Source organism: Canis lupus, chromosome 3 (assembly GCF_048164855.1).
Source record: "Canis lupus baileyi chromosome 3, mCanLup2.hap1, whole genome shotgun sequence".
Classification (NCBI taxonomy): domain Eukaryota; kingdom Metazoa; phylum Chordata; class Mammalia; order Carnivora; family Canidae; genus Canis; species Canis lupus.
In genome coordinates, this window is record NC_132840.1 from 32,219,901 (window position 1) to 32,244,842 (window position 24,942).

The 24,942-nt window shown below is 50.3% G+C and overlaps 1 protein-coding gene across 11 annotated transcripts; it reads left to right on the forward strand.

Moving 5' to 3' along the window:
* Window positions 1-343: 343 nt before the first annotated feature.
* SLC35E2B (solute carrier family 35 member E2B) lies at window positions 344-23,992 on the forward strand. Of its 11 annotated transcripts, none has more exons than XM_072820110.1 (11): window positions 344-440; window positions 3,012-3,127; window positions 3,701-3,717; window positions 10,381-10,758; window positions 10,958-11,093; window positions 11,486-11,613; window positions 13,014-13,134; window positions 14,841-14,894; window positions 15,375-15,447; window positions 18,009-18,154; window positions 20,964-23,992. In XM_072820110.1, exons 4-11 carry the CDS (start codon window positions 10,437-10,439, stop codon window positions 21,199-21,201), a joined length of 1,218 nt encoding a protein of 405 aa, XP_072676211.1. In that variant the 5' UTR covers window positions 344-440; window positions 3,012-3,127; window positions 3,701-3,717; window positions 10,381-10,436; the 3' UTR covers window positions 21,202-23,992. The 11 variants fall into 11 exon arrangements, with proteins under 11 accessions (XP_072676211.1, XP_072676210.1, XP_072676205.1 ...); XM_072820109.1 differs by lacking the exon at window positions 3,701-3,717 and adding an exon at window positions 5,475-5,650; XM_072820103.1 differs by lacking the exon at window positions 3,701-3,717 and adding an exon at window positions 2,532-2,586 and having other exon boundaries at window positions 367-440.
* Window positions 23,993-24,942: the final 950 nt, after the last annotated feature.

The window sequence follows — 24,942 nt, forward strand, 5'->3', positions numbered from 1 at the left end:
CGCACGGTGGGGCTTCCTGCTTCCCTCTCTCCCTCTGCCCCTCCCCTGCTTGTGCTCTCAACTAAATAAATAGTATCTTTAAAAAGAAAAAAGAAAGTTGGCCTGGTTGGCCTGGATTTCCTGGCCCATCCCTCCAAGTCAAGGCCGGCCCAGTGGTCCCCAGGGGAATTAGAGGCCAGTGCACGTGCGCGCATACACACCCCCGTCTGGGCCGCGGTGGTGGGTTCCAGGGCGCTGAGGCCCGGCACCAGGCCTCGCCCCTAGTTCCGCGGCGGCGGCAGGGGAGCCCAGGGGCTCAGAAGTCCAAGAAGCCGGGCCCCAGGCGCGGCGGCAGCTCTGGAGGCGTCACTTCCGGCGCGTCGCTTCCGGCCGGTGGCATCCGTCCTCCCCCGGCCCGGCGGTCGCGTAGAGCGGGGCGGAGGGACGATGGCCGCCCCATGGTGAGGCGCTGCTCGCCCGGCCTCCGCTGCCTACGGGACAGAAGGGTCTGCTCGGGGCTTCCCGGCGCACGCGAAACGGCCCCGCCCGCGCCTCAGCCGCGCGCAGAGCCCTCGGGGCGTCGCAGCCCGCCCACCCCGACCCCAAGGCCGCGCGCCGCGCGCTCCGTCTGTACCCGGACGCCGCGCTCTCCGGCCGGCGGCCCGCAGCCCACCTTAAATGCTGCGCGCCCTTAAGGCCCCGCCGTGGGGCGGGGTCGCCCCGTGTGTGGAGGGCGCCGCGCCCCCCGCCCGCCGTGCCGGGGGAGCTCGGCCCTCCCCAGAGTCCGGCGGCCCAGTCCTCGAGGCCGGCCGGTGAGCAGGCCCCGAGGCCCCGAGGTGGGCGCGTGTCGTCCAGGCTCGCGGGCGGAGGCCCCGGGCGTGTGCGCCCGGATGCGCACGGAGACCCCGCGCCGCTGTGGTCCCGCGGCCCCGCTGCGACCGGTGGGTGGAGGGGCCCGGCGGGCGCCCCGGAGCCCCGCATCCCCCTCTGCAGAGCAGGGCCCGGGACGCGGGGGGCCGCTCTGGCTGCGGGGAGCCCCCAGGCTGGGTCATTGTCTCGGGGGTGGTGGCCAGTCGGCCCGCAAAACGCTCAATAAAAGAAGCGGTCAGGTTGCCTCCAGTAGCTGCCGCACGCGCTGCGGCCCTAAGCCCGGCCGTCTGGCTCCCGGCCCCCTCCTCCCCCTCCTCCGAGAAGCCCCCTGGCCCACCCCCAGCGCCTTCGCCCGGCCCGACCCGCCTCCTCCCACGCGCTTGCTCCGCCCACCTCCAGCCGCAGCCTCGCTGGCCCGAGGGCTCGCCCGCCCTTCCTGGCCGCCGGGGCCCAGCGGGGTGGGGGCAGCGCTGGGGGCACGGCCTGGAGCGGAGCCGGGTGGCCGACGCTGCATCCGCCCTGGGGCCCGGGGTGCCGTCGCGCACGGATGTCCTGCCGCGGGAAGCTGACCTCCGTGCAGTGGCCGAGTTGCCAGGCTGCCCAGGACCGTCCGTGAGTCGGGCTCCGGCGACGCCGCTGGGTGTACCGGCCGCGGCCACCAGGCCCCCTGCCCCGCGTCGCTCACCGCTGCTGTGAAGGGGGAGCCTGCTTAGACGTGCAGTCTTTGTTCAGTGGCTTCTTTAAAGTTTGGCTTTTTTAATGGAGTGGAATGTACTTTACCGAAAGTATTTGAATTTGCAAGTAACATTTTAAAGCAGAATGAAAGCGTATTTAACAGCATGAGAATGGGCATTAAGAGCGGAATAGAAAGGATTTTAGATGAGACAAATCCACTTGCAATGTAAACAAATTACAAAGTGGAGAGAAGCAAACCAGGATTTTAATGAACGTGGGACTACGCCTGTCAGAGTTGCCGGTTCCTCTGAATCTTGTGTGCTTTTTAAATTGGGGCACATCGTGCAAAGGTCTAAGAACTCTGCTCTCACTTTATCTATGACAAATATTTTTTTTTTCAAAACTTGTCGAGCTACATTATGCCACCTTGGTAATAGGCCAGTGTTTATTACATACATACTCCATTGGATACTCGGATAGTGTCCAGCTTTTCAGTGATAAAAACGACTATCTGTCTATTCCAGTATGTACAAAGGGCCAGCATGACCTTTGTTAAATTGTTTCTTTAGGACAGATTTCTCAGAGATGAAGTTTTTATTCATTTATTTTTTAAGATTTATTTTTTCATGAGAGACACAGAGAGAGAGAGGCAGAGACAGGCAGAGGGAGAAGCAGGCTCCATGCAGGGAGCCCGATGTGGGACTCAATCCCAGAACTCCATGATCACGACCTGAGCCAAGGGCAGATGCTCAACCACTGAGCCACCCAGGTGCCCCTCCAGAGATGGAATTTTTTAATTATAGTGTATAAAACTTGTAGACTTTCAGTAAATTTTATCTAAAATGCCCTGCTGACAATTTGAACCAATCTAGATTTCCTTACCATGTGTTTGAGAACATCTTGAGTTGTTTGTTCTAGAACAGGAATTGTTATTCTCAGGCTGATGAGCCTTGGAATTTAGGACTCTGCATAATTGGCTGGGGAAACATCAACGTCTTTATTTTCAGCAACCTCCAGCCGAACGTTTCTTCAGTGGTGAATGTTCCACGGTGACACTAGCAGGTAGCAGCAGCAGATCCCAGGCCCCTTCCTGTCCCTGAGCCCCTCACTGCAAAGTTGAACAGAGTTCCAGTCCCCCTACCTCCCCACACCTGTTTAGGACATGTTAGGTAGTGGGGCACTTAAAGTCAAGATGTCACGTGTGCACATTCTGAGGACAGCTCTGGGCAGGAGAGCAGTCAAGAGCTGCTCCCTGGACGAGTAAAGATGATTTATTAGCTACCTACTCCATGCTGGTCAGAAAGCGTTATGCCTTAGTTCTTGTTTGTGATACTATCTGAGAGGGAGATCACTCAGACCTTTATCACCAGTGACCTGGGGGTAGCCAGTGCTCCACCCTGTTTCCAGGCAGACTTGAAATCTACTGTTGGCTCTTAAAGCCAATTCTTTCTTGTCAGATGAAGGCTGCTGACCTTTAGTTTTTGCAGGACAAGAATTGCTTCTCTCTGAAAGCAACTTGAATCACATGGTCCAAGAAAGAAGAGGCTGAGGAAACACGGGAGCTGGAGTCCAGGAAGGCATTTGTGACCCCACCAGGACTTTGGTGAGTGTGACCCTTTGAGCTCAGGACCATCTGGCCTGCAGCTTTTTGTGTGTGCTGCCCAGCATTGGATCCTGGAGCAGCTGTACCGTTCCAAGCTTAAACTCCGGGCTAACGGCTGATTATAAACCTGATTTCATTTGATCCACGTTGAGACCTTTGTGTCTCAACTCCGTTTGTATATTGCTATATGTTACTCGTTTTTACTGTTGTCTGATGTCACATTGTATGAAAATTCCCTGCTTGACGTGTCCGTCCTCCTGTGAATAGATAGCTGGGTTTCTGCTGCAGATGCTCTTACTGGTGTCTTGTGGTGCACACGGGCTGGACTATCTGCAGGAGATGTTCTCTAGGATGCAGTGGTTTGCAGGATCATGGTGAAGGCTGCCCGGTGGTGATTATCTAATTGTACCCTCCCTTCTACATCAGTCTGTTGATTTTGTAGTGGAAGGAAGAGCTTTCTTCTCTAACCTGTTTATCAATGGATGTTTGGGTACTTGTTTTATTCAGTAGGTTCTAACTTTGTGCCATCATTATTGACTTTCTCTTTCACACTGCCCCTGGATCTCTCTGGAGAATATTCTGTTCAGAAGGTACACGGGTGGGTTCTTTGTCTTCTGTCTTCACTGTGACTATGTCATTTATTTGGTTTGTGGTTTGGTTCACCTCTGTTTGTATCGCACTTCAGAAATTTTATTGAGTTGGGTTATTTTTGTTTTTTAAGCATGTGGAACATTAATATAGTTCCAGAAGTCATAACTGTCTGAACAGATGCATTTGAGAACTGTTGTCTGCTCATATTCCCTCTCCAATCCCCTTCCTGCCCTGTCACCAGTCTCTTTGGGCTTGGGCTTATCTTCCTCATGTTTATTGTTGTTCAATGTGATTTTATTTTATTTTTAAAAGATTTTATTTATTTATACGAGAGAGGCAGAGACACAGAGGGAAAAGTAGGCTCCATGCAGGAAACCCGATGCGGGACTTGATCCCAGGACTCCAGGATCACGCTGAGTCAAAGGCAGACACTCAACCACTGAGCCACCCAGGCATCCCTTATTTATTTATTTTTAGTCATCTCTACACCAGTGTGGGGCTCAAACTCATTACCCTAAAACCAAGAGCCACACAATCCCCAACCAAGCTAGCTGAGCACCCCTGCTTCATCTCTTTAAATTGCTTGTCTTCCCTGGTTTTCTCTGCTGGAACTTTCATGCTTATTTTTTTTTTTAAGATTTTATTTATTTTTTCATGAGAGAGAGAGGCAGAGACATAGGCAGAGGGACAAGCAGGCTTCATGCAGGAAGCCCTATGTGGGACTCGATCCCGGGTCTCCAGGATCACGCCCTGGGCTGAAGGCAGGCCTTCCACCATTGAGCTACCCAGGCGTCCCTTTCATGCTTATTTTTTCTCCATACTTGGGTTACCGTCACTGTATTATTTTGATTTCAGTCTCTGTGCTGCATTCCAGATAATTTCCTCAGACATTTTTCTGAGGAACATTCTGAGGAACATTTTCAGACGCAGTAACTGTTTTCAGCTCTGTCGTGTCTGTGTAACCCATTAATTGAGATGTTTTGTATTTCAGATTTTTCAAACTTATTTTGAGGAACTTGTAGACTTACAGAAGAAACAACTGTACCTGTATGCTCTTCTCCCAGCTCCCCTCCTGATGTCCTCCATGACTTCAGTGAGATTTACTAAGTATTACCGGTGCATTGTTCCCATCTAAATATCCATACAAAACTACCACTTAACCTGCAGACTGTGTTCAACTGTGGCGAGCTTGCCACTGACGTCCGTTCTCTGATGTGCGCTCCTGTCTGGGTGCTATCCCACATTGCATTCAGTGGCTGTGTTCCAGTGGTCTTTGCCGGTTCTTGACTTTGTGACCTGAGGACTTTTGGGTTTGTCTGACATATTTTCTCGACTAGATTTTCAGTCATGTGTCTGTGGCATGAAAACCACAGCAGTGCCAGGTTCTCCTTTAGTGCCTTAGATCAGGACAAACATGATGTCTCTCTGTCTCTAGTGATTTCAGCTTTGGGCGATGTCTGCCAGTGTCTTGGGCTAAAGTCATGCCTCTCCCCTCTGATTAGATAGCACCTGAAAGGGAGCAGTTTGGATACAAACACATCCTTTTTTCAGCCCTGCAATCGGGCAACTCCTCTCTGGACATTCATCCCTCCTGGCATCTTGGATGGCATCTTGGGTCCCTGCATGGTGTCCTGTCACTCTTCTGCCCTTGGCTTGTCTGCCCCTCCCTGGAGCGCCAGGCAACTGCCCCTCCCCAACGGGCAGCCCTTCTCAGCAGGTAATCTTTGATCTTTGATCCCTATCCATTGATCTTCAGGCCTGAACTGAGCAGGATTTTCTCCAGAGCTAATTTCTTCTCCTGGTACCAGACTACGGGTGTGACTCGGAGCAGGACCCAGAGAGCAGGTCCAGCTTCATGGCCCACCTGCCTCAAGTACCCCCGGCTCCTACTAGGGGATCCTGTCCTGAGTTGGAGCTTCCTCAGAGCCTCTGGTGAGATTTCGCTTCTGCTATCCTACACCTGATTTCCAAAGGCCCTTTTTGATGACATCTCCCTGTGGCTGGTGCTTCGTGTCTCTGGCACCCCCCTTCCTGGGACCTGCTACCTCCTCCTCTGGCCTCCTTCCAGCCCCTTCCTCTAGTTCCTTGTCTTGCTCTTCTCCCAGCTGCATTCTCTGTCCAAGACTCTCCTGGGGGGTCGTGATTTCCATACTCAAAAATCTGTTCTTTGCCTGTTGAATCTTTCAGAGAAGAGTCTCCTGGTCTCCTGCCTGTCCTCTCTGTGATCTTCAGTCCCTGCTTTCTCTGCAGACCAAGGCCTATTTCCACCCCCTAACCCCAGTCCCTGGAGGAGTCTGAGTGCTGTCACTCTCCTGGCTGAGCCCCTTGACATTCTTGCTTTCTTGCTTCTCTCCCCAACCTCCATGGGCTTCTATCTCACCAAACAAAGCAAGGAAGCAGTTGGGAATCCTGGTGTGACTGATAAGTCTTGATGTGAAGGATAGAGGCAGACCCAGTGTCTGTCATGCCTTGGACGGCTCCAGACCTGGTTTTCATATTTGGACTTGGTGTGGGAACCATGAACACTTGGAGGGCTCCTGCCCCTCAGTTACTCTGGCTGGACATGAGGCCAGGGGTCTGCCTGTCGCTGTGCCTGGTTGTCACGTTGGCTCATCACTGGGCTGAGTAGGCTGCCTGTGAAGATGTTGATGGTCACGGAAAGATTGTTCACTGGAAGGTGAGCATTTCTTGGTGGCCCAAGCATCTATCCTGGGCTTCCTGAGCCCTGTTCTGAACATGGGGGATGGGAGCACTGGTGTGGTGGCTGCTGGGGCCCCAGCACCTGATGGTAGCCTCTGTGTGTATGGGAGGAGGGGAAAGTGCAACCTCTCGCGCACAGGAAGAGGAAGCTCCCAGGCACCAAGGAGCAGATGGTGAGGGTGGCCACCCCCAGTTACCAAGAGAGGCCCTCACCCTCTGAAGGTGGGTCTACAGGGCTGGACAGCAAGCTTCAGATCTGGGGATCTGGGGGCGGGCAGGCAAATTAGGTCTACTAGAAGGTGCTGTGAGCCCTGCCCTCCCCTCACCATACAGCTTCCCTGCTTGGTTCTCACCAATGGGCTCTGGCCTAAACAAGCATGGAAGCATGGTGTCAGCAGCTGCGGGGGCTTGGGAACCAGCTGAGGACCTGGAAGATGCTACTCCTGTTGACGAGAGCTCTTCAAGGTGCATGGGGCTCTTTTCCACATGGAAATCTTGAGCTTATAGAAGAGTTTAGAAAATAGTATGCTGCCTCCCTACACACCTGCATGCCCTTTGCTTTCCCTCGAGTCCCATCCTTGCTGTCTCCCCCACCCCATGAACCTGAACCTCAGTTCCCTGCTCCCCACTCTTTTTCAGAACCTTTTCTATTTTCATTTCAAAATAATATTGGGGTTTTGGCATGTTTAACAGCCTTATGGGGAAACATGTTGAATATTTCCTTCTACTGCTTGGTCTTATCATTTCAGACCTCCAGCAGCTTTAAGATTTCCCTATTGGCTCTCATGGCAGAGCCCCGCATCCAGCTGCTGTAGGCCTTGGCCTCACAGATGTGCTATGATCTGTTTCTGCCTCAGTAGACATTTAGGCTGTGTTTTGCTGCTAACAGAAATGCTAGGGGCACTTGAGGTGCTCAGTCAGCTAAGCCTCCGACTCCTGATTTCAGCTCAGGTTATGACCTCGAGGTCCTGGGATGAGCCCAGCATTGGGCTTCATGCTCTGCGAGGAGTATGCTTCTCCCTCTCCCTCTGCCCCTCCCCCACCATGTGCTTGCAGTCTCTCTCAAATAAATAAACCTTAGAGAAAAGGAAAGAAAGAAAGAAATGCTACATTAAACCCCATCCCCAGGCAAAGATATGAGCATGCTTGAAGGGCTCATGGATCCCCTAGAACCACCAGCTCCGTTTCTACAGCCAGCCTCAGCCATGCACCCTGTGGGTCATCTCTTCTTTTATTGTTTCTTGTCACTCGCAGAGACTCTTGAAGGGTCACATCCACACCAATTAGGTCTGGAACCTGCTTGCATTTGTGCTGCTGGGTGTGTTCAGCCTGGAACATTTAGTGACGGAACCCACAGAGCACCTCAATCACCCCGAACAAAACTGTGGGACTGGGCTGGAGAAGAGGAGGCAGAACAGGGGCACTGCAGTGGAGCCGGGCATTGTCAGTGTCCTGAGGCGTTGAGGAGCTCGTGCTCAAGAGGAGGCAGTAGGAGCCCATGGAAGGAAGGGCCAGGCACACCCCATAGGACCAGGTCATACATTCTGGGAAGGCTGCTCTGGTACAGCCACAGTTGGGATGCATGTAGGCAGCCTGGGCTAGATGCGGGTGCTTGCTGGGGCCTGTGGTGCTGAGTTCATGGTGGACAGAAGGACAGATATTGGGGGTCAAGGCATGGTGGGGGGAGGATGGCCGAGTCTCTGGTGCTACCTGTGCCTGGGGGATAGGAGCCAACTTTTGGGCGTGGGGAAAATGAGTCTTAGGTTTGGGGCACCTGGGTGGCTCAGTGGTTGAGCACCTGCCTTTGGCTCAGTCGTGATCCTGGGGTCCTGGGATCGAGTCCTGCACCAGGCCCCTTGTGGGGAGCCTGCTTCTCTCTCTGTGTCTCTGTCTCTTTCTGTGTGTCTCATGAATAAATCAATAAAATTGTTAAAAACATGGGACACCTGGGTGGCTCAGCGGTTGAGCATCTGCCTTTGACTCAGGGTGTGATCCCGGAGTCCTGGGATCGAGTCCCATATCAGGCTTCCAGCATGAAGCCTGCTTCTCCCTCGGCCTGTCTCTCTGCCTCTCTCTCTCTCTGTCTCTCATGAATAAATAAATTTAAAAAATAAAATCTTAAAAAAAATTGTTAAAAACAAAACAACCCAAAGTCTTAAGCTTGAGGAGCTTTTGGGCACTTGTCTGCAGATGAACATCAGAGGGCAGCCCAGGTGACTCAGCGGTTTAGCGCCACCTTCAGCCCAGGGCCTGATCCTGGAGACCTGGGATAGAGTTCCACATCAGGCTTCCTGCATGGAGCCTGCTTCTCCCTCTGCCTATGTCTCTGCCCCTCTCTCTCTCTCTGTGTATCTCTCATGAATAAATAAATAAAATCTTAAAAAAAAAAAAAAAAGATGAACAGCAGAGCAGCAGAGCGGGCAGGCTGAGCTGCCAAGGGAGGTCCTGCTGGAGGTGCCAGCCTACAAGAGAGGAGCTGCCAAGCCCCTGCTAGTGGTGCAGCCAGCTTAGCACCTAGATGCCTCATGCTACACACCGTGGAGTCAGGGATGCAGTGTGATGGAGATTCTTTTAGATGTATCATGGGCAAGAGGAAACACACAGACATCAGAAGCTGTGGGAACAGGAGGCTTGCTAGGGACTCAGGTTTGAAGTCACTGGGGGAGGAGGTGGGACTCTGGCCCTCCTGAGATGGGGGCAGGCAGTTGTCACAGAGGACTTGCCTGGCCGCCATGGGAGAAGCTGGATCTGATTAAGCCTGTGATCTTAGGAAAAAGGACGGAGGCTCACTTAAGAAGCTGCTACCACAGGTCTGAGACCAGTCGCTAGGGGTTTGGTATGCTGCAGGTTTTGTCTAGAAAGTAGACACTTTTAGGGCATGTGACAGAGGCGGACCCCAAACCCTCACCCTGGGCCCAGGGTGGACAGTGGCCCCACACAACGTGATCTGCTAGAAGTGATTGTCATGTGACCCCCGGGGCTGGAGCCCACTGACACACAGAGAATCAGGGTGGTGCTACTAAGGTCTCGGGTAAGGAACTGTCAGAGAACATAGAACAGAAGATGTAAGAAGGAACCAAAAGATCAGGAAAGAACGAAACACAGGGGCCCCCTAGCCGGCCTGGTTGAAAGAGCATACGACTCCTGATCCTGAGACCATGAGTTTGAGCCCTATGTTAGGTGTCGAGATTACTGTAAAAAAAATTTTTTTTTATTTAGTTAAAAAAGAACAAGATACTGTGAGAAAAACTGATCAATTTCAGGTGGAAACAAATAGAACTGGTTAATATATGAACAGTCAGGGTGCCTGGGTGGCTCAGCAGTTGAGCACCTGTCTTCTGCTCACATCATTGTCCCAGGGTCCTGGGATCGAGTCCCATATCAGGCTCCCCATGGGAGCCTGGGATCGAGTCCTATATCGGGCTCCCCACGGGGAGCCTGCTTCTGTCTCTGCCTGTGTCTCTGCCTCTCTCTGTGTCTCTCATGAATAAATAAATAAAATCTTTAAAAATATACGTGTATATGAACAGTCAGGTAAGGGCGTGGGAGAGCAGCAAGGGTATCCATTTGGCACCAAGACCCACCGGCGGCCTGGGTGTGGCCTATCCTCTGGGAACCAGTGGGAAGGTGTGCAGCCCCTGGGGTGGCCTCAGGAGCCTGGGGGTTTGGCGGCCTGCAGGGGGGCATCCTGGGGTCTGCAGACAGTGGGCAGGTAAGGAAGGGCAGCTGGTGGAGGCTGTGGTTCTCAGCACCTCAGGCAGTGGAGATGGTTGCCATTGGGGTCCTTCCTCCCAGCACAGGATGCTTTCACACAGATGTGAAAAGAAAGCCAAAATTCCACGTTTGCAGTTACTCCAAATTGGTGGTTACAACTTTTGAGGATGTTAAGATGTTCACAGTGAGTACTGCGCTTTCCTTATGGCTTGGGAGGGCAAGTCACAGTCCATGCTCTGTCCCTGCAGGTCCTCACCCCAGAGTCAGCCTAACTCATGCTGCCCTTGGCCTTGAGGAGACAAGCATGTCGGCCTCAGCCAAATCACTGGCACTGGCAGAGCTGGTCCCCGGCCCCGAGGACAAGCCCAAGGGAAGGCCGCTCCTTGCCTGGGGGTCTCTCTTTGGCCACCGCAGTGAGAAGATTGTTTTCGCCAGGGGCGAGGGAGCCCCTGAGGAGAATGTGCTCACCATAACCATCACGGAGACCACGGTCATAGAGTCGGACCTGGGCGTGTGGAGCTCGCGGGCTCTGCTGTACCTCACGCTGTGGTTCTTCTTCAGCTTCTGTACCCTTTTTCTCAACAAGTACATCCTGTCCTTGCTGGAAGGGGAGCCCAGCATGCTAGGTAGGTAACACAGGGCCCACCTTCCAGGGGTCAAGGCCAGGCTCCTGGGACTTGCAGGGCAGGGCTGGTTGCATGAATTGGTCCTTGGGAAGGAGGGGCTATGGGTCGGGGTGTCGGATGTGTCTGGGTGCAGAACCGCATGCTCCGTCTGCCTACACGCTAGGAAGGGAGTTCACACGCTCTCCTCTCCCTCCTTCAGGTGCAGTGCAGATGTTGTCAACTACGTTCATTGGATGCATTAAAATATTTGTTCCTTGCTGTTTATATCAACACAAAACCCGCCTTTCTTATCCACCCAATTTCATTATGATCATGCTGTTCGTGGGTCTAATGAGGTAAGGAATCTGATGTTCCAGTTGTGTGTTGCATGGAATGTCTTGGCCTCGCTAGGAGTGGGAGGCCAGTGGACTGACTCTACAACCACGTGATCACAGGCATGTTTCTGTTGTGGACTTTATGTAGTCATAAGAGCTGTCTGGATTTTAGGACAACAAATGTATTGGTTTTGTGGATCTGAATGCAATCAGATTTCTTTCTGGAAGTCATGAGTCTAATTTAATAATGTTTTGAGAGTGATGCCCTTCATTTCAATGGGCCCGCCACTCTGGGGACATGGAGCAGCACCCCACAGTTTGCAGGGGTGCACCTAGGACTCCCCAGGGGAAGCAAGGAGGGGGGCGGGCAGCTGGATCTTCTGTCCCACTGACACTTTTTGGCTTATTTTTAGGTTTGCAACAGTGGTTTTGGGTCTGGTCAGCCTGAAAAACGTGGCGGTTTCATTTGCTGAGACAGTGAAGAGCTCTGCTCCCATTTTCACTGTGATTATGTCCCGGATGATCCTGGGGGAGTACACGGGTGAGTGTTCCTCTGGCCCCAGCGCCTCTTCCCCCTTGGGTAGGGGGTTCTTTCAGCAACAGCATGGTACTGGGGCTCACCTCTCCAAGGTGGATGGTTCACATTTTGTGAACATGCCCTGGTGTAGGGAGTCTCCCACCACAATCTGCAGTCTATGTGGGGCCTGTCAGGGGGACACCCAGCAGAGCCTTGGACTCTATCCCAGGGCCCTGAGCATGCCCACACCCATGGATACCTCCCAACTGCAAAAGCAAGTCCTTCCTAAGGGCAAAACAGCACTTGTAGCCTCCTGTTCTCTGAGTTTTCACACATACAGTCCATCATGAAACAGACATTTTTGGCGGGCTGGAGGACAAGACCACATGCTAGAGAACCGAGGCGGGGCTCACAGGCAGAGTGCTCAACATGCCAGGTTCCCTTCCTTCAGCTCTCAGCCTGGCAACTGCATAGGCCTGGGGGCTGCTTCTCAGTGTGCTGGTGGCTCCCTAGAGACCTGGGTCTGAACAGCACTGTCCTGTGCCAGGAGGTGGCCATTGTCTCCAAAGGTCAGAGTGGAACTCTAACATGGAAGACTCTTTCCCTCGTCTACTTTGAATTTCACAGTAAACTAAATAGTATCTGAAACTGAAGCAACCAGAGGCCCAGTATCCTGTTTCCAAAGTGAGTGCTGTTCCGTCCTGCTCAATGGACTTTTTTTTACAAAGATTTTTTTTTTTAAGATTTTATTTATTTATTAATGAGAGACACAGAGAGAGGCAGAGACACAGGCAGAGGGAGAAGCAGGCTCCTGTGAAGAGCCCAATGTGGGACTCGATCCCAGGACCCCGGGATCACGCCCTGAACCAAAGTCAGACACTCAATCACTGAGCCACCCAGGTGCCCCTCAATGACATTTTTAACCTTTTGTGTCGAGTTTGTTCCTTGGATTTCAGAATGAGGCAGAGAAATAATCTCCACATAGATTGCAGATTGTGGTGGGGGACTCCGTACACCAGGCCATGAAACTGCCCCCACCCCTGGCTCCCCCTTTTGGACAGACTGGTCTGGAGACTGCTTGTCCACCCTCCTCATTCTCAAGCGAATTTCTGTGATGCCCGGCCAGGCAGGGCTCAGGGTCCCCCGGCTTATGCATCTTGCCCGTGGACCCAGCAGACACACCTCATGGAGAAAGGCCTCACAAGTCTACTGGCCTGGGAGATGGTGGCGAGCTTATTGCGGGTATGGACGTTGATGTGTTGTAATTTCCCTCTAGTGTAAAGACTCGGAAGCTGCTTGTTTTTGAATGAAAGTGGAATTAGCAGCTTCCATGAGGGGTATGAAGATGGCCTTGGTGCCCAGAAGAGATTTTGCAGCAGGAAGACTGACCACCACATCTCTTTTGTGTATTTTGTCCTTTCTAGGGCTGCTGGTCAACCTCTCCCTCATCCCTGTCATGGGAGGCCTGGCACTGTGCACGGCCACAGAGATAAGCTTCAATGTCCTGGGGTTTTCGGCTGCATTGTCCACTAACATCATGGACTGGTGAGTCAGGAAGAGCATGGGGACACATGGTGTTATCGGGATGGTGGACATTTAAGTTCATATTAACCCAGAATTACATCTCACAGTTCAAAGCTGGACACATCTGATGCTGCCTTTTCCTAAATACCAAATGCCTCATATCCCAATAAGGTAACCTTTTCTCAAAAAAAAACAAAAACAAAAAAACAACTAGAATTTGACAACATGTGGTCTTAGTATTAAAAAGACTCATTGCAGGGACATGGTTAACTAACAAATGCCGAATGCCCTTGTGGGGAAATGCCTCTACGTTCAGCTAAACAAAGGGGAAGAGGCCGTCCGATGCCTAGAACAAAGGGGCACTTTCTGGTCCATGCCAGGGCCATGAGAGGCCGTGCCCATAGGGGCAGCCAGTGTCAAGTGCCAGACGAAAGGCACCACCTGGGAGGTTCCTTGTCCTGCAGCAGAAGGGGACATATGTTACGTTCTCGGTTGCTCTTTGGATTCTTGAGAGCAGCCATTCTGTATCCTGTATAGGCCATGGTGATGAGGTCCACGCTGAGGCCGTGGCTAGCCCTACTCTTCGAGAAGTAGTGATAGCTTCTAGGTCTCCTGTTTCTGGGAAAGAGAGGAAACAGCCACATGGGTGTTTATTATTGCTTTCCTGTTTAAGTCAGACAGGCTCACCCTGAGGTTTTCAATACTAGGGCCAAGTGAAAATTTAAAAGTCACCTTTAATTTCATTTTTGACATTTAGATGTATTTCCTTCCGGCTTTTTCCCCCTGTATTTGTAGCTCCTAGAAATCTAATACAGCCTCATCATGCATTCAGCCTGTGCCTGGCTCTGCTCCCTCTGTGTGGTCCTGTGAGCATCCCATGCTGGCACCAGGGGCTCTCAGAAACCTTAGCCTTATGATTGCCTCCTGCAAATTAGTGACTCCTTGCCTACATGTGCAGGGAGTGTCTCTTCACATGAGCTCCACTGGAGTTTCTGACGCTGTGCAGGGTAAATGCCCATCAGAGAGACAGAGCCTGTGAGCATCCACAAGGGCCCTTGAGCCATGCTGCCAGGGTTGCCCACAAGATTGTTTTGATTTCTAGTTCCTTAGTGAGGGCTTTAGTCTTTTCTGGTCCTCAATAAAGTTTTTGCATCAAAACAAAATGAAACAAACCTCTGCTTCTAGAGTCCAGAGAACAGAGTCCCTAGGGGAAGTGACAAGCCCTTTGGTTCCTGAGGAAGCTAAGTGCTGTTTCATTTTCTCGTTGGCCACGTGTGTATTTCCCCTGTGGTTTGTCTGTTCCGTTCAGGAATTTTGTCCATTGTTTTTTCACTGGTGTCTTCATGAGCTTAGACTGTTTTGTTCACTTTTTTCCACGTGTTGAGTCCTCAGGTGCCCAGCCTGTGGCAGTTACTGATTTTTGGGGACTCTTGGCTCAAGGTGAGGTTTTATGCAGCACTTCGGTCAGGATTCTCTGACGCCTAAGATCTGGGTGACCTCAGGCACATCACTCAATCTCTGAGTACCTCAGTTTACCCTTCTGTAAAGGGGGCCATTCATGGAGTCCCCCTCACAGTGAAACAACACCCAGGATATCTCCAGGATGGCCTGGCTCCTAGCAGACATGCAGGGCCATCATTGCTTAGAAGGAGGCAGACACGAGGTCCCTTTGAGGTCCACGCTAACTTCTTGCATCGCCAGCTAACCTCTTCTTTTCTTTATTCTAGTTTGCAAAATGTTTTTTCAAAAAAACTCCTGAGCGGGGACAAATACAGGTTCTCGTAAGTATTGTTAGCCCATGAAACTCCCCAACTTTTAGGCCTGAGAGGACCTTTTGCCCCTTTGAGCTTTCAGAATCCACGTAGACCTGACACTTTTCCCACTTGGGCTTAAATGGCTTTTAAAACTACTTTTTGGAGGGGGTGCTTGGCTGGCCCAGTCGGAGGAACAGGCGACTCTTGGTTGCAGGGTGTGAGTTTGAGCCCCATGTTGGGTGCAGAGATTACTAAAAGAAAAAAGAAAAGAAACTTTGAAGAATAAATAAATAAAAGTACTTTGTGGAAACTTGGAAGAAAAACCCCTTATGTTTCCAGCTGCCTTTTAATCTGCGGTAGCCACGCAGACTGGCCATCACACACAGGCCCTCCCTGTCCCCCACGACAAAACAAACTTGTCACGCACTGGGTATTCTAGAGCTGCCTGCTGGAGGCCTGGCCTCTGCCATGGAGAGAGGCCCTCAGGTCCCTGTGTTGCCCCTGCAGGGCGGCAGAGCTGCAGTTCTACACCAGTGCCGCAGCCGTGGCCATGCTGGTTCCCGCCTGGATCTTCTTCATGGTGAGTGTCAGGACACCACCTGGCGCCTGGGCTGCTGTTTACCTGTAGTGATAGTGACTTGGGAGCAGGACGCTTTAACTTTCCAGGTCATGTGGATAGCTCCTTGGTGTCATGGCTTTGCTGCATCATTCACAAAGTGTCAGCAATGTGCCCTTGAGGCAAAGGCAGAGAAAGTGGAAGCCAAACCTTGTACGGGTCTCTGACATGGGCTTGTGCATGTAGAGGCCAATCTGTAGCTGTGGGAGTTTCCTGAAATTTTTGTGTGAGGGTTTCTAGACTTGTTTATTTCTATTTTTTTTATTATTATTATTTATGATAGTCACAGAGAAAGAGAGAGAGAGAGGCAGAGACATAGAGGGAGAAGCAGGCTCCATGCACTGGGAGCCCGACGTGGGATTCGATCCCGGGTCTCTAGGATCGCGCCCTGGGCCAAAGGCAGGTGCTAAACCGCTGCGCCACCCAGGGATCCCTGTTTATTTCTATTTTAAAATAACATGTGCAAAAAAATAATAAAATAACGTAACGTAACATAACATAACATAACATGTGCCTAGCTATAGAGCAATGAACGGGCAGGAGTATATAAACAAGAAAGTCTGTCTCCTGATCTCTCCTGGACCCACTCCTTCCTACAAAGTTCCCTTCCAGACCTGTCTACATGGCTAGAAACATACTCAAATATACATGTATGTAGTATGATTCCACTAGTGTTATAAAAGAGATCTTTTTTTTTTTTTTTTTAAACACAAACAGAACTGGGCTGTTTTGTCCTTTGTCTGTGTTCCGAAGTGTGGCTGTGCCCTGATTTGTCACTGCCCCATCAACAGACACCTGACTGCTTGGTGCATTTCATACAGAACAAGGAGTTTCTTGTGTTATGTCGTTAGCAGATGAGATTGTTTCTGTAGGATACATTTTTGGAATTGGAACAATTGATTGAAAGAATGTGCATACCTGAAAATATTTTTATTGGTAAAATGTACATAAACATAAAATTCACCATTCCAACCATTTTAAAGTGTACATCAAATATGTCCACATTGTTGTATAATCACCATCACCATCTGTTTGTAGACTTTCACTGTGTCCCCATGAAACAGTAGCTTCCCATTTCCCTCTTGGGGGAGGCGAGACTCTGCTTGTCCCTGTTAGGGTCCCTGGCGGGGCCATTAAGTGGGGACGATCCCCCAGACTGATTTAACATAAGCTTCACATGACACGGGGCCCCGAGGAATCCGAGATCCAGAGGGGCACAGCAAGCCTGTGTGCTCACCTGCAGGCTGAGCAGGGAGAGGGGACTGCAGGAGGGCGGTGGCGTGCTGGCTGCAGGCAGATGGGGACAACATTAGCAGGGCCCGCCCAACTCTCCGTCTCTGGCAGTGAGTGTATGTATATTTTTCCTCCCACTGCATGGGCGTCCTCCACGGGGTCCTGTCTCCTGCTTCTCGGGGAGAAAAAGGGAGGTCAGAGCCCTTCTTGCTCTTGCTGGTTTTTTTTTTTTTCCTCTTGCTGTTTTTAAGGGTCTTCAGACCAAAGTAATCCTGATGCCAAAGTGGCATATTTGTGTTCTGAGCTCCTTCACCCCCGGCCCAGCCCCCAGCACCTACACTGTAGTTGGATCCGTAAGGATACAGGTCCTTCAGACAAGTAGAATCCTGTGGGATTTGTCCTCTGGGGACTGGCTTATGTCACTGAGCATGTTGTCCTCAAGGACCATCCACGTAGAAGGTGTCAGCACTTCCTTCATTTTTTCTTTTTAAGATTTTATTTATTCATGAGAGACACACAGAGGCAGAGACACAAGCAGAGGGAGAAGCAGGCTTCATGCAGGAAGCCGGATGTGGGACTTGATCCCGGGACTCCAGGATCATGCCCTGAGCCAAAGGCAGACGCTCATCCGCTGAGCCATCCAGGTGTTCTCAGCACTTCCTTCTTTTTAAGACTGAGGACCATTCCCTGTGTTGTTGGGCCATGTTCTGTTTGTCCACCCATCAATGGACACCTGGGTTGCTTCCACATTTTGGCTCTGGTGAAAAGTCCTGCTGTGAATGTGAGCATGCATATAAGACACTGCTTAGTTCTTTTGGGCTTATATCCAGAAGTAGGGTTGCTGGTTTTTGCAGTAGTTCTCTGTTTAACTTTTTGAAGACCAACCAAACTGTTTTCCAAAGTAGCAGCACCATGTTTCCTTCCTGCCAACAGTGCACGAGGGCTGCAACTGCCCTACAATCTTGCCTGCACTTGTCATTTCTGTTCTTTCAGTTTTGGTGGTAGCCATCCTAATGGGTGTGAGATAGTCTTCTGTTGCGCTGTTGGTTTTTATTTCCCTGATGATCAGTGATGTCGAGCACCTTCTCGTGTGCTTACTGGCCATGTGTATATGCATGTTTAGAATGTTGGTAGATGCTGTTTGGTTGTCACCCCAGAAGGCTATTTTCAGAGCACTCCTCAACAACAGTTTACCCAGATTACTAGGTACCTGTGACCCCACTCTTTTCTGTGGGTGAGCAGTGAAAGGAAGACTGGCCCCAGCAGAGCATTGTTTTTGTTCTGGCACATAGGACTTGCCAGTGATCGGCAGAAGTGGGAAGAGCTTCAGTTACAGCCAGGATGTCGTGTTGTTGCTGCTGATGGATGGTGTTCTGTTCCACCTACAGAGTGTCACGGCCTATGCCCTCATGGGTAAAATTTCTCCTGTGACTTTCAGGTAAGCATAGTAGCTTCCCGAGAGATGAAACATGTCCAGGTAATTTGCAAAGAACAAGGTTTTATTTTATTTTATTTTATTTTATTTTATTTATTTTATTTTATTTTATTTTATTTTATATTTTTTAAGAACAAGAATTTAAATCCAGGTATTGTTATAAAAGGTATTTGTGATTGTCAGATGCTGAAGTGAGGGTCGTGGCCTCAATTTATGATCACTAGGTTGTGCTGTTTTGGTGCTATTTGAAATACAGCGAAGCACATGACATAAATCTTTAGGGAACCTGCTTCCACAAGGAGTCTACACATTAGCATGGAAACTGTCCAGAGTGGTTCGAATATTTTCTGTCTGGACTAGCATGTCAGTACAACTGCCTGTGATGCTGGAATGTTCTTCTTCCGGCTTCTCAGCAGGGGAGCCATGAGCACCTGTGGTGTGGTGAGTGCAGTAAGCAACTGAATTCTTTTTTTTTTTTTTTTTTAAGATTTTATTTATTGGAACCCTGGGTGGCGCAGCGGTTTAGCGCCTGCCTTTGGCCCAGGGCGCGATCCTAGAGACCCGGGATCGAATCCCACGTCAGGCTCCCAGTGCATGGAGCCTGCTTCTCCCTCTGCCTATGTCTCTGCCTCTCTCTCTCTCTCTCTCTCTCTCTCTCTCTCTCTGTGACTATCATAAATAAATAAAAATAAAAAAAAAAGATTTTATTTATTTATTTATTTATTTATTTATTTATTTATTTGAGAGAGCGAGAGCACACAAGCGAATAAGCAGAGGGAACAGTAGGAACACCTGGGTGGCTCAGCGGTTAAGCCTCTGCATGTGGCTCAGGATGTGATCCTGGGGTCCCAGGATCAAGTCCCATATCGGGCTCCCTGCATGGAGCCTGCTTCTCCCTCTGCCTATGTCTCTGCCTCTCTGTGTCTCTCATGAATAAATAAATAAGATCTTCAAAAAAAAAAAAAAAAAAAAGCAGGAGGAAGTATAGAGGAGAGGCAGAGGGAGAAGCAAGAGTCCTTGCTGAGCAGAGAGCCAAGTATGAGGCTTGATCCCGGGACCCTGTGGTCATGACCGGAGCCAGAGTCAGATGCTTAACTGACTGAACCAGCCAGGTGCCCCAAGGAACTGAATTCCTAATTTTATCTATGGTTCCCATATGGCAGTCTTAGGCTCCCATATTGAAGGCACAGCCCTGGAAACTGAGAAGTGAGCCAGTGGCCTCACTGGCTTCTCTTCATTTCTGTAACTGGAAGCGTTTAATGAAAGCACCATTTCAAGACTGCAGTTTTAAGTAACAAGCAGAAAAGCATGAGCTCATGTCACCAGTGGGCCTAGAAACTAACCTCAGCAGCTTTGGCCACATCATGTCATGGAAGTCAGTGGGGCCTTTTTTTTTTTTTTTTTTTTTTTAAACTTCTGAACTGGTGGCAGAGAAGTGGAAGTATCTGCAGTTGTGAAGACCTTGGTGGGCTGGCTTGAATTGCACTGCTCGAAAGCCTCACTCATCAGGCTTCGCCAGTCAGACCTCTGTCTCCCTGTGGCCTTTCTGAGGCAGCTCTCACTCCTCCCTACTCACATTGGTCTGGCCTGGGTCAGTGCAGCAGCTGTCTGGTGCACCAGTCACGTTCTGTATTCTGGAGGTCAAGGGCTGGAGCCAGTGCCAGGGCTGGAGCCAGTGCTGTGCCCTGACCTGGGACTCAGGTAGTCCTCTCGTTTCCTGGGTCCTGAGTGGGAAAGGTCTGCAAGAATGTTGATTTTTATGTTCTCCTGAAGCCCATGGCAGTAACTGTCTCTGTCACAAGTCCTAGTAACCATTTGGGGCCAGGAATTATTTCCAAATATCCCAAACTTTTTCAGCAATTGTTAGTGATAGTTCAAAAAAGGGCAAAAAGCAGAAAACCAATTCTTTTTACAGAAGATAGCTTTTTTATGTATTTCATTCATATCATAAGAGCAATACTTAACTCATGATAGGAAGTTTGGAAAAATACAAAAAGTAAAGCATAAGTAGTCCACAATTCCCAGACACCAGCACTGTTAACAGTTCAATGTATTTCACATTAACTTCATTTTTATGGGGTCTTTGCCTTACTCGCACGGTGCTATTTTCACTGATCAGACAGTCTCCTCGAGAGGCTGGGTGTTGTCCCTGTGGCCTCTCTGGGGCAATTCCAGCTCCTCCTGGCCCATATTGGTCTGGCCCTTGTAGTAAGGGCACTATAGCCATCTGCAAAGTCCTCTTGTTCTTTTTTTTTTTTTTTTTTTTAGTCCTCTTGTTCTTTAGACAGCAAGCTGAACTATTTAGGGGCAAATGTTTACTTAAAAGTATTTAAAAAAAAATGTATCTCAGGGCAGCCTAAGTGCTCAGCAGTTTAGCGCCGCCTTCGGTCCAGGGCGTGATCCTAGAGACCCGGGATCAAGTCCCACGTCGGCTCCCTGCATGGAGCCTGCTTCTCCCTCGGCCTGTCTCTGCCTTTCTCTCTCTCTCTCTCTCTCTCTCTCTCTCTCCCTCTCTTTCTCTTTCTCTTTCTCTTTCTTTCTCTCTCTTTCATGAATAAATAAATAAAATCTTTAAAAAATAAAAATAAAAAAAATAAAAGTATTTCAGTGTCAGAAAAGGATGAAGCATATAAAACAAAATATTTAGTCTAGATGATGGGAATATGGCTGTTCATTATAACCTGTCCCTGCTTCTCTGACACCTTTCCCAATAAAAAGAAAGGAGGAGGAAGCCAGCAAGGGAGTGCCCCTGGCCTGTGCAGGTGGGTGGGCAGGTGGGTCAAACCCAGGCCGTAACCCCCTGTCATTGCAGTGTCGCCAGCACCGTGAAGCACGCCTTGTCCATTTGGCTCAGTATTATAGTGTTCGGCAACAGAGTCACCAGCCTGTCAGCTATCGGCACCATCCTCGTGACAGCTGGTGTCCTGCTCTACAACAAAGCCAAGCAGCGCCAGCGGGAGGCCATGCAGAGCCTGGCTGTGGCCACCAGCCGGACACCAGAGGATGAAGGGGAGCCACTGACCTCCAAGGACCCCAGACCACACCACTGAACTCTGGAAGCCTCGGCAGGTGCCCAGGGCCCCGAGGCGCCGCCCACTGCTGCTGTCCTCCTCGCTGACACGGACATCCAGCCTCCTGGGCCAGTGGGGTGCAGGAGGCTGAGGGATGTGCCGCCTTCCCTGCTCCTTTCTTGGGTTTTCAGTGAAAACCAATGGGAACTAGAACAGGGATCCCAAACGTCAGCTTCCTGGGGTGGAGACCAGAGCCAGCTGCTGCTGAGCCATGGCCACGTAATGTGAAAACCCCCTCCTGCTGACCCTGTGGTGAGCACACTGGCTTCTGCACGCTCTCACTAGCACGCAGAGCTGGCTGCAGCGAGCCCAGGTCCTAGTTCCTCTGTGGGTAACAGCCACAGCTGCCAACATGCACCATTCCTGCTGCTTGGTGCTTGCCATTGGAGGCCAGTGAAGGCATGCCCTGCCCTTCCACCATCTGGGGAGACTGCCCTGCTGAGACAGGCCGAGGTGCCCACTGCCTGGGTTGGAGGCCACAGCAGCCAAGTGACCACAGAGTCAGGAAAGAATGGAAAGGGAACAGAAGGGCACAGTAATAAGGGTCCCTGCTGCTGACAGCAGGCTATTGGGCCCTTGCCTTCCTGCCCTCCCACCCAAGGTGTCCTCTCCACCCCAAAACTCCCAACATCCACTACCACTTAGGGAAAGGCCACTTGTGGAAGGGAAGGTGCCCCGCCCCTTCCAGGGTCTCTGCTGCACTAGGCCCCCTACCTCCTGAGGGTCCCAACCCTTACCTGTGGCAGGCCTTCAGTCAGGGACCCCTAATATAGTGATTGCTGGTTCCAGAGGTGGAGGACAGACATGTGGCATTTACTCAGGACAGGGATATACCGACATTCCTTTTTGTTTTTTGGGCCCCTGTGTGTAACCTAGAGGTGCTCCTGCCATCACCCAGCTAGTCAGGGCCCACACCATACTTTGTCTTGTGGACAAGGGTGTTAAAGGTTTCCCTCATGAATGAATGAACAGGGAAGCGTTGGGAAGGATATTTGGAGTGTTCACAGTTTTTGTCACACTGCACTGAAAATGACAGTGAAGTTTTTAAAGAAGGAAGCAGGTGGCTTCTGGAAGGCATCCCCCACGGCAGGTAACCCGCACTGAACCTGCCGCCTGGCTTGGCCTGCTTCCCACCTCCCAGAACAGAGTCCACCACACTGGGTATCTGAGTCCTCTGTTGAGTTCAGGCTCCTACCCTCTTCACTCTGTTGATCTCACATCCTGGTGGGATTTCTGATTGAGGCGCAGTCTGCTACCAGCCAGGCTTTGCAACCTCTCCATGGTGCCAAGCTGAAGCACTGGGGCATGTCACCTGCAGCCTGACTTCAAGGACGGAGGACAGAGGACATAGTCTCTGAGTCCTGCCCCCACTGAGTGAACCAGCCAACATGAGTGCCTCAGGCACTAATGGCTCCCTCATCTGATTTCCTCTCCCTGTTGTTCACGTCCTTGGCTCCCATCATCTCTTCTCTGGTTTTCCAGTTGGCTTCTTGACTGGAAAATGTAAAAATAGGCCCTCCTAGAGATCAATCTCTTGGACACAAAGAGCAATAATCACGTCTCATTAACTTCTGCCTACTTGAAAAAGCTTGCCATGATGATGGGTTAAAATTAGACCTTTAAAACTACAACCTTTTTTTTTTTTTAATCAATGCCCATATTTTCCACCAAAAACAAATAAAAAACTACAACCTTTTTATGAAGTTGACTTCCTGTGTCTAGAGGACAGGCAGGTGTGTGCTCGCCTGCATACCAAGCTCACCTCCACCATGAAGCTGTTTCTAATGAGACTTTCCCCAGGTTTCTATCCCCTTTCCTCTCTGCTTCCTTCAAAAACAACAGCGAAGAGGACTCGCTGGAGGTGGCTGGGGTGGCAGGATGTGCGTGGATCTGTGAGGACCAGGGGAAAGCACAGCTTCCACAGGGCCCTGCCCCTGCCCTTCGAGAATGTGGCTTCCATGGCCAGCTACTGATGGGATGTGAGCAGAGATCACATCTGCAGTCATCCTGTTGCAAGATGATTTCTGTTGCCTCTCTCATGGATGTGGTTATTTGAGTGTAATGAGATGGGCAGAGCCTGCTTCTGAGCCTCATGAGAGACCTGGGTCCAAGTCTCCTATGGAACCAACCACCTTGCATGTCACCTGCCCTGTCTCCTCTCACAAGTGGCTGTCTGCTAGTTTTGATTTTCCAGATTCTTGGATCAGAAACAAAATGAAGATTTTTTCTAAAGTATTACCAAACGTAATTTCCAACAAAACTGCTTTTGAGACATTGCCTCAGAACACAAGCTATGGTCAGCACTGCCCTCGCCTGGGGCTTACATTCCTTCTTCCATTGACTGGTCTCCGCCCTGAAGCCGTCCACATACTGCATGTCCAGGACAGTCCTGCCAGGAGACAAAACCCATGGCCTGTCTTGGCCATTTGTTGAATGAATGTATAGACATATGTTTTTTATTAGCTCTATGTAGTAGTGTTTATAGTATGTTCTTATTGAACCATTGAAGACATGCTTGTATCAACATTGACACTGGGTGTCATCACTTACTTGGTCATTTCCTACCATGTCCATGGTTGTTGTCTGTGCCTTTGCAAAAAAACACTTCAAACAGGTCTCAAGTCAGGTTATCTGCTACCTACATCGCTATCTAGAGATGTACGTATGTCTGGCTTTCAATGAAACTTCCACTGAAGAGCATAAAAAAATTAAAAAAAAATCCAAGTCATTATTTCCCGTGTATCAGCATTAAAATAATCTGCCCTGGGAAGCTGAGAAGATTCTTGCACAATCCAAAATGTGTCTTTAATTTGAGAAAAATATACATGGTGAATCAGAAACGGTCACATGCTGCACAAAAAACATCGGCCAAGTGCAGTTGTGCTTGTAACCTCCCCTGGAAATGCTCTTCCCAGAACCAGTGGGTTCTGGGCAGGCCAATAGGGTTGACGTGTGTACCACGGGGGTTTTTACATCCGAGTGATGTGCTTTCCCAAGGCCTGAAAGTATTTTCATGATTTCCCTGGGTTTGAATAATTAAACAAGGATATTATTGCAGATAAAAATCTTTTTTTGCCTTTGACCAACATCATACTAAGACCTTCATTCTTTCACAAAATCTGTACATGCTCTGGTTGGGTCCTCTTCATTTCCTTAGTTTATAAAAAAGGAATGCCCCAGCTACCTTGGTGAATCTGCCTGTTTCCTCTGTCCTGGCTGAGGAGCCAAGAGCAGAGGTGAGCTTGTGCTAACGACCCTGCTGCTTGGTTGAAACCTTTCGACTTTGCTGTCTCCGAAGAATTTCTTCCAGTTTTCCTGAGGGTTCCGATTCAGGGATTCATGGGCACTGGATCCTTCCCCAGATTCCAAACGGAATTGCAAGCTATTCTAACTGGTTTGAAACAAAACCAAACCACTTTTAAAAATATTTTTATTTGGGGGACACCTGGACGGCTCAGTGGTTGAGCGTCTGTCTTTGCCTCAAGGCGTGGCTGGCTCGCTGCATGAATCCCTCTATGTCTCTCGCCCCCCCCCCCCCACGTATCTCTCATGAATAAATTTAAAAAATTTTTAAAGCAATCTCTAAACCCAATGTGGAGCTCAATCTACAATCTCGAGACGAAGTAACATGCTCCACCAACGGAGTCCACCAGGTACCCCAAATCTCCGCACCCCTCCCCTTTTGAGTAAAACATACTTATTGGCTGTTTCTAGTCTGTG

Bases quoted from the DNA above. Each gene is read 5' to 3' on its own strand.
- SLC35E2B (XM_072820101.1), top strand. From the start codon at position 5,322: ATGGCATCTTGGGTCCCTGCATGGTGTCCTGTCACTCTTCTGCCCTTG. The intron at 5,436-5,526 runs GTAATCTTTGAT...TCCTGGTACCAG, and splicing joins CGGGCAGCCCTTCTCAGCAG to ACTACGGGTGTGACTCGGAG. The intron at 5,651-10,380 runs GTGAGATTTCGC...CTGTCCCTGCAG, and splicing joins GAGCTTCCTCAGAGCCTCTG to GTCCTCACCCCAGAGTCAGC.